This window comes from Danio aesculapii, chromosome 17, assembly GCF_903798145.1.
Source record: "Danio aesculapii chromosome 17, fDanAes4.1, whole genome shotgun sequence".
In the NCBI taxonomy this organism is placed as follows: Eukaryota; Metazoa; Chordata; class Actinopteri; order Cypriniformes; family Danionidae; genus Danio; species Danio aesculapii.
In genome coordinates, this window is record NC_079451.1 from 50,622,435 (window position 1) to 50,632,315 (window position 9,881).

General features: G+C 35.7%; 1 protein-coding gene across 1 annotated transcript in view; it reads left to right on the forward strand.

The window, feature by feature from the left end:
• LOC130244128 (tyrosine-protein phosphatase non-receptor type 21-like) overlaps nucleotides 1-2,074 on the forward strand; it is a 67,522-nt gene extending 65,448 nt beyond the window's left edge. The window contains 1 exon segment of the mRNA XM_056476412.1: nucleotides 1,328-2,074. Coding sequence (XP_056332387.1) covers nucleotides 1,328-1,456 — 129 coding nt within the window. The 3' untranslated portion in view covers nucleotides 1,457-2,074.
• The last annotated feature ends 7,807 nt before the right edge of the window (nucleotides 2,075-9,881 follow it).

Genomic DNA, 9,881 nt, shown 5'->3' on the forward strand with positions numbered 1-9,881 from the left:
AGCACACAGCACACAACGGCAAAACTTGAAGCGCGCTGAGCGAGCATAAGATCATGTTTATTACTAAGAAAACTAAATCAAAATTATATTTTAATTGAACACATCTGATCACATAAGGTACGCACAGAAAAGTCTGTTTAGTGTTGTGGAAAGGCAAAGCTGAATATCTGTGGTTAAACTGCCACCCAGCGGTCAAAAGCTGCTGGCGCACCAAGTACCGCTGTCGCCGCGGTATGAATGGCGCCATAAGGAAACACATTGAAGTAGTAACATCTGTATATATATATATATATATATATATATATATATATATATATATATATATATATATATATATATATATATATATATATATATATATAAATTTAGTGGTGTTTTTAATTAATATAATGCCAAAATCCCCCAAAATGACTTGAAGATGTGCTTTTTTTAATGAAAATGATACCTAAATGCTAATAATGTCAAAATGTGAGAAAAAGAATCCAAATATTTGGCAAAAACGTGCTGCTTTCATGACAATGACCCAGTTTGATGTTAAAAAGAAAATTCCCCCAAAAGAGGCAAAAGTGTGTGCTTTTTCGTACCAAAATGCGACGTATTTATAAGAAATGTGGTACATTTTAATGAAAATGTGCAGTGATGTTAAATGTGCTCAATTTGCTTTAAAATAATGTCAAAATGTGGGAAAAGAATCCAAACATTTAGCAAAAATGTGATGCTTTCCTGATAATAATGCACCAGTTTGATATCAAACTAACATATTATTACCAAATATACCCCAAAAATAAATAATAATGCCAAAATTCCCCCTAAAAAGGCAAAAATGTGTGCCTTTTTTTTTATACCAAAATGCAAAATTATGACAAGAAATAGTGTAAATTTTAATGAAAATGTGCAGTGATGTGCTGAGTTTGCATTAAAATGTGTATGAACCCTGTTTATGGCGCTCATTTAAGATCAATATTATTAGCCTCCTTATGCATATTTGTTTTTGTTTGTCTTCAGAACAATCTTGTCTAATGAACCTAGTTAAACGTTTAAACGTCACTTTAAGCTAAATACTAGTATCTTGAAAAATATCAAGTCAAACACTACGACTTCAGCTGTAAGTTTTATTATTGTTCAGTTTATTTGATTTATTATATTATTATTGATTGTTTTTCACAATTCTGAAAGGTTTTAACTCTCCAATCATTTTATGTAAACCGATTAAATCAGCCTAAAAAATAATTTTGACTTGCTTTGTCTTATGTAATACTTTAAAACGCATAATTCAGACTCATGATTAACATAGAATTCATTATTGCTTGTCGATGTCTCCAAACAGATGCTGGACGTCCCGACGGTTCTGAACCTGCTCCGGCAGCAGCGCATGATGATGGTACAGACACTCTCACAATACACCTTCATCTACAAAGTCCTCATTCAGTTTCTGAAAAACTCCAGACTGATCTAAGAGCAGCGTTTCCTCCGTCCCATGATCCTCTCTGGGCCCGTGAGTCCCTCCTGGAGCCCGAACGCACCAGAGTGAGGCTCGAAAAAATACGGGCAAGTATGAAGGACGCTGCGCCGCGCTCCATTTTTTACAGTATTATTCACACGGATGTCAGTCCCAGCACTTTTACTCCGCTGTACATAGACATGCTGCAGCTCTGATATTTAATATACATGCAGACTGCTTCTTTATACCCGGTCTTGTGGATTTTACTAGTTTACGCATGAAGGTTTTAGCGAGCGGACAGTGTTTGAAGACGTGTGTGTGTGTGTGTGTGTGTGTGTGTGCGGGTTTGACTTCAGTTTGCAAGGCTTTGGGTGAATCTCATGAAAAGACGGATGATTAAATGAAGAAAAGGTTTAGTGGAAAGTGTATGTTTATTTATTTATTTTTTAAACTAAATGGTCAATTAAGTGGTAAATCTACTTAGTTTTATCATGATAATAGTGTCAAAATGCACGTTTAGGGATAAATGTGCTTGGTTTAATGGAAATTAAGCTAAAATGCCAAACTTATTGGCAAATGAGCGACTTTTCAAGAAAATAAAGGCAATTATGCACACACAATGATTGTGAACATGTCAAATGCTCCAAAAAATAAATGATTGAATAAATTTTTTTATATATATATATATTTAAATTTAGTGGTGTTTTTAATTAATATAATGCCAAAATCCCCCCCAAATGACTTGAAGATGTGCTTTTTTTTAATGAAAATGATACCTAAATGCTAATAATGTCAAAATATGAGAAAAAGAATCCAAATATTTGGCGAAAACGTGCTGCTTTCATGACAATAATGCACCAGTTTGATGTTAAAAAGATAATCCCCCCAAAAATAAATAATAATGCCAAAATTCCCCCAAAAGAGGCAAAATGTGTGCCTTTTCATACCAAAATGCGACGTATTGATAAGAAATGTGGGTACATTTTAATGAAAATGTGCAGTGATGTTAAATGTGCTCAATTTGCTTTAAAATAATGTCAAAATGTGAGAAAAGAATCCAAACATTTGGCAAAAATGTGCTGCTTCCTGATAATAATGAACCAGTTTGATATCAAAAATAGAGATAATCTCCAAAAAAATTAATTACATTGCCAAAATTTCCCCCTATAAAGGCAAAAAAATGTGCTTTTTTATACCAAAATGCAAAATTATAACAAGAAATAGTGTAAATTTGAATGAAAATGTGCAGTGATGTGCTCCGTTTGCATTAAAATAATGTTCAACGTGTAAAAACTTAATGCAAGCATTTGACAAAAATGTGCTACTTTCATGACAATAATGCACCGTTAAGATCCCTAATACAATTATAATAATGCCAAAGTCAATAATTCCTAAATAAAGGCATAAAGATGTGTTTTTTTTATAATAATGATACCAAAATGATTCATTTTTGGTAAGAAATCTCGTAAATATTCATAAATATAATGTGCGCGGATAATAAATGTGCTCAGTTAGCATTAAAATAACGTCAAAATGCAAAACATACAAAAAAAGTCTAAATGTTTGTCATAAAAGTTATTTTCATGATAATATTCAACAATTTTATGTAAAAACGAGCTTAATTTTCATAAAAACAATGTCAAAATCACCCCAAAAAAGATAAATATGCACAGTTTTCATTTAAATAAAGCCACAGTGTCGTTCAAGTGGCTTTGTTTTGAGAAACATGTCAAATTACAAAAATTAGGTGGCAAATCTGCTCTTTAATGTAGAAAAAATGGCAAAGTCACTGAGAAATGTGCTGTGTGTTAATGAAAGTTTGCATTGTCAGAATGCACAAGTTTTGGTTAGAAATGTGAACATTTTTCATTAAAATAATGTCAAAATGTGCAGTGATGAATGGTACATGTGCTGAGTTTACAATAAAATAAATAAAAATGTAAAAGTATCAAGTCAATAATGTACAAATTTGATGTTAAAGAGCTCACTTTTCATGAAAACTCAGGGTGCACTCACACTATGCTATCCGAACCATGCTCGGACACGTTTCCCGGTTTGTTTGACACGTGTGAGTGCTCAAAATCAGGCCCAGGCATGGTTCAGTTGTAAGAGGTGGCTAGAGTGAAGTTTGGTCGGGCTTTGGCGCAATATGCAAAGAGTGCCTTAGCCCTAAACTGAAGGCGTGATGGATTTATTAATCAATCTGTACTGTTAATGAATGTGAACTGTCATAGTTTATTAAAGATACAAACCCCTCATTGCACCCTTCAGCAAACCTCATATACCTGCAGCACCAACGCCTTTGTGATCAGTTTGGCCCGTTTCCACTGAGTGATACGGTTCGGTGCGCTTTTATGACCGTTTCCCACTGTCAAAAGATACCTGAAACGAACCGTACCATACCACGTTTTGGTAACCCTTTGCAAAGTGTACCTAGCATGGCAAAAGGGTATCAAAAGGCGGAACTAGACGTGCAGCTGAACGCTATTGCTTACAGAGATGCGTCACTCGCTCGTGCAACAAGCCAGGATGAAAACAAACGAACCGGCATTTTTTAAAAACACCGCCGAGACATTACACCGCAATAATATATACGTATACGAACGAGCCATGGTCCGACCCAAGCCCAAACAAACCTCCTTGTCTTGATGACAGCCACAAAGGCAAGAAGAGGAGCAGATTCAACCCTGCACCCCGTAGTTTTTAACAAGGCCGGCTAAAGCATGAGCGGTTTTGCTCAGTCTCTGATATGTTACAATCTCTGACTGTTTATCTCGCTTGCTCTCGCCGTGCGTCTATATTTGAAATGACAAACTTCATGAGCTGTTGATAATAACGTGTGCGGGATATTGAAGTGCTTCTGACATCTGATCCTGTCAGTAAGGAACAAACGCGAGAGTGAAGCATGAAAACACAAGGAGAAGCCGGAAAAAAACAAAGGTGCAATTGATTCTTTCAGCAACCTAAACCATGAACAAACTGCCATGTTTAACTATTAGCATCACCTTTTGGACTATTATGACTTGGGAATGACTGAGTTACTCTCTAACAGAGCTACATGTGCTGCTGAAGATTAAGACACAGATGAGAGGTTGCTCTGACTGTGGGCTATATTTCGTGTTGTTTTTGAGCCTAAATAAGGACTAATGTATGTTGTGTGTAGTTTTTCAGTAATTGGTAACATATCAGAGACTGTAAGGGTCTGTGTGTGTTCAATATGTTCATTTATTTATTATTTTATATAATCGCAGACGTTACAGTAGGCTATTTCGCATTGTATCATTGATCTGCAGTGAAAAGTCAGTAATAAATACACAAGTATTTGTGGATAAAGCATCTGTTTTGTGAGACGTGCTTCTCATGTGATATGTAAACAACCTGCACAGCTTTACTTTGAGCGAGAATCATGTCGATTGAACCTTTCTATCGTACACCACGCCAAACAAAAGGGTACCATTGGTAGCTTTAGGCAGTGGAAACGGAAACCTGATAAAGGTGACCGATAAAGGTTTGTTACCACTTCCTGCCCAGGGACTGCAGATGTAAGTTAGCTTTATGGCTAACTCTGGCACAACATGTCATGTTGTACATTGTCCCTGTATAAATAAATAAAAAAAATATAAATAAACCTGTACCGACCCGTACCACACAGTGGAAACGGGCCATTAATGAGCACTAAAAGTAGTGGAGCTGTTCTGCAATAGATTTGACTGCGTGTCACTGCATATCAAACGAATAAAATAATACAACTGAAGCAATGTCCACTGTGCTGAGCGAGAGCGCTTCTCTTCCTCTTAAACTGAACAGTCGCATCATTGATGGCGGAACGTGCTGAGGCTCGATAGGTGATAATGCAGTGTGAGTGCACACTTTGGCACGGCTCAAGGCAGCTGTACCTAGTGTAACCCTCAATCGAAATGCCCAAAAAGTGTTAAATAATGCAGAGTTTCATTAAAATGATGGCTTCATCTGAATGAAAAGTGTCAAATACAAACCAACTTTGCCAAAATTGACTGGGAAGTGTGCTCAGTTTAATGAAAGTGTGTATTGTTAATAAAAAAACACAAATGTTGTGTGAAATATGCTCTGTTTTCTTGAAAATATAGCCAACATTTGATAGTAAAAGAGCTTTGTTTTCACGAACACAAGGTCGATATGCAAGCAAATGTAATATATAATTCTTCATTTGTTTTCCTGAGATTCACCCTGTTGCATGATGGGAGTTTGAAGCATCACGTCCAGTGTTTCACCGCATGCAAAGCTGTTTTTTGAGATTTTACAAGTAAACCCTAGCAATGGGTTTCACTGATCAAACGCAGCTCAGACGGGAGGTTTATTTCTATAAATATTTTACAGTATGTGTTAAAAATTGTATATGAAATCTGTCAAATGTATTCTTCCCATCATAATCTCGCTTCGTTAGGGATATTTTTCTATTTATTCCGCTCACCTTTCCATCAGCATTTAAGATGAAAACACCAAAGAGCGCGTCACAGACTCCTCATCAACTATAGTTTGGTTTTCTAATGGTTTGCGAGCTCACCTACCCAAACACCACCAGCTATGAACGTTTACCAAAGAATTTACAGCATTTCGTTACTAATTAAGTCTTAAAACACTGTGGACCTGCATTATTCCTTGTGTTTTGAGGGAAATTAAGAGCAGAATGTGTGATATCAGTAGCAAGATTCATTTTGTTAATGCTATATGTGAAACGGCAGTGCTTTCTCTTACTTAACCCTTGTATATTGTTGAAATTGACTCTCCTTTGGTTATGTTGGAGGTATATTTGGTACATTAAAACTGCTCTAAATTAATTTCAAATGTACATTTTTAGTTTGCGTATGTCATGGTGAATGCAGAGTTAACCCTTGTGTGCTGTTGGTTCGGTTTCATCCATCTGGGGTGACTTTTGAGGCTTAATTTGGCCACAGCTTTCTCTGTGTTTCAGCAAATAGGAAGATTTTTGCTGACATATTTTGGGAAAATGTTCAAAAACTCAATACACTCTGAGTAAATTGACTCCCCTTTGGTGATGTTAGTGGCTGTTTTTGTCCCATTGACTTCCATTATAATCACATTTATTATTGCAAAGCCATGACTGCAAATAATCATGCATTCTTGATTGCTGCTGGTTTTCCCTGTTGGGAAGAAGGGACAGTGTGTCATTTTTACTACTGATCATCAGTTGACAGCATTAACCCTTTAGATCAGCCTGTGCTAAAGAGTTTCTGGCCTTTTATATGTTGTTCAGTGGAGTAAAACAGCAGATTATAGTGTGTGTGCACAAATATGCTTACTGTGGTTGAGAGCTGAGGAGCTTATTTAGATTTTCTCAGACGTATCAAGCTAAGTGTGCAAAGCTCTCTCACACATACACACACACTTTAGATTAGATTAGATTCAATTTATTGTCATCACACATGTACAAGTACAAGGCAACGAAATGCAGGTAAATGGAACCCCCGACCGTGCACAGACATCACAACTCCAGGGAGACAGGTCAGGAGGTGGAACAGGAAATAAAATACAATCAGGAGAGAGAGGCAAAAAAAAGTCCCTTAAGTTAGAGCAATGTGAGATCAGGGAGAAGAAAAAGCCCCAGCAATCTAGCACAAAAAACACCGACAAGTCATAACATTGCCACAGGGGATGGGAACAGGGGTGTGGATATAGTCCGGTAAGGGCGGGCAGCCATCAGGTCCTGCAGCCATGGAGGTGCTGGTCACAGACCGCCTACCCCCATAGTGGTGAAAGCATACGAAGGCGTTGGATTGGGGCCAGGAAGTGTCGTGCTGTGTATCTGTGTGTGTGGTGTCGTTAGCCTGTATAGTCCCAACAGGTGTCCTTGACGGGGAGCAGGAATTTACTCCATATAACTCCGTGTATGAGCCTGAAACTAAGCTTGTTTTGCACTGCAACTGATGATCAGCATTAAAAATGACACACTGTCCCTCTTCCCAACAGAGAAAACCAACAACAATCAAGAATGCAGGATTATGTGCTGGAATGGCTTTGCAATCAGTAAATGTGATATAATGGAAGTCAATGGGGCAAAAACAGCCACTAACATCACCAAAGGGGAGTCTATTTGCCCAGAGTGGATTGAGTTTCAACGCATTTTCCCCAAAATATGTGTCAAAATAAGAGTTATTAGCAGAAATAATGTGATTAGCTGAAACACAGAGAAAGTTGAGTCATAATTAAGCCTCAAAATGAGCCTAGAGTGCATGAAAACATCCCAAAAGCACATTAAAGTTGAATTTGTATTTTCTATGACATGTACAAGGTTTGGTGCAAAATAAAAATGTACAATTGTAATTTCTAATACAGTTTCAATACAGTGCTTGGCATAATTGAGTTCAGCACATGTTTAAATGGAATATTTTCTCCAATTCTCGGTGAATATAGGCAATGTGTTTTGGTGCATTTAACAAAACAGATTATTAAACAGATACATTTATTAGAATAATATTTGTCACCAAACATCTTTAGAAATTGAACGAGAAACACAATTAAATTCAAGCAAAAATATTACAAAATGAAAAAATTTTTTTTTTTTCTCCCTCTTTTTTTTTTTTTAATTTTTTTGTATTTAGTATTTTTCTATAACATATACATTTGGCTGTACTAGTTTTGGACCGTTATCATAAGTTATTTTGTTAGATGAGCTCCAGATTTAACTTCAGTGCTGACTAATCTAATGTATATGCACAAATAATATGTAAAGCTTCTATTAAATATATTTATTTAAAAGATAGTTAGGGGTGTACTTAAATATGCTGAGCACTGTATATTACACACATGTTACTAAATTAATTCAAAGTGTAATACTGAAATTGAATAGATGTGTGTAAATGAAGCAAAATGGTAGCAGAATTGAAACATGATTTGCCTCATTGCGTTTCTGCTAAGTGTAGGAAAGCATTTGCATTTTCATCATTAGACAGTGGGATTTTTTTAGCAAAATTCAAAATACATTCTGAGCCAAAAGATGGTGAGGTGAATATAATTGTAATGCATTGACACTCTCACTTAAATGTTTTAAATATCTGTCTATATTAATAGATTGTGACTAATGAACAATCATTTAACAGGTTTATTTTACACACATCCATTTAAGTTCTGTAATACGTTTTGAATTAAATTGAGCAACTTCATTAACTAAACTAAAATATAAGTATGACACTTCATATGAAAACCATGGTTGGAAATGTCAAACTTGTAGAAAGTATATAATTAAATTTTCATCTTACACCAAACGTTTCCCATATTTCATGGAGAATGCATATTTAAACAAATAAATACATTGGTACTTACATATTGCAGTGCCGTTTGGCATATTACATTTCCAAAAGATTTTTGCTAGTGATGATCTTCCATATATCCAGTTTTTTAGGCCTTCAATTATCATTCACGTTAAATCAGCTCATATAATTATTAGTTATCATAGTAATGCTGCATTTCACCATATTCAGTCCTTCCAGAAGTCCTTGAGATCATAAATTGGACAAATTTTTGTGTATTTTCACAGACAAATGCAAGAATTAAAGCAAATAATGCCTTACGTTTTGAGAAAAGCTGTTACAAATATTATTTTAGGCTACAAATATGAAATCCTGGAGGACTGTAAATTGGTGCTGTTGCATGTTTAACCCAAACTATAGGTCATTAAAATGCACAAAAATAGTACAAAAAGGACATTTTTCATTTGCAGTTTATATTATAATGAACATATCCAGATAAACACACACACACACACACACTCAAGAAAGGTCATATCTTACTTTAAAAAGAAATCAGAAGAATAACACATGCATTTAAATATCTATTTTTCTAAAGTGCAGTATTTAATTTATTGTGTCCACATGATACTAAACCACAGCAGTAAGCTCGAGATTGCTTGCTATTAAGGAGATAAAATTGAGAGATGACGCCGTCAAATGTTATTAAAGCTGCAGAAGGCTATACTAGTCCAAGATCAAGGTTTTAATCATATTTTCATATTGTTTTCTTTAGATTTTTGCAATAATGTGTGACCGGAAACGTTCTCAAAACAACAAAAGCAGTGATTAGTTTGGGGTTAGAGAGTGAAATAAAGTGTTTCGTGTTGTTGTTGTGAAGGACAATCACATTAATATTTCACAGCAGTCATTCTGAACGAAAAGCAGAGCGTTTGGAGGTTTTGCTCTTGTTAGTGTGCGACGAGTGGACGATGATCAGTGTTCATCTGAACTGGAAATCTGAAAATAACCCACAATTTACTATCAACCAAGCTGAAAAGTGCACCTTTAAAGCTTTTCCTGAGCTGCTTATTGGAGTACGCGGATATTAATAGCAGATTTATGTTGCTGTTTTTAAGTGTTATTAACTTTTTACCACATTCAGTTTGAAGCGATAGTGCAACTGACGTTTACCCGGACGGATTATCACGAGCGAG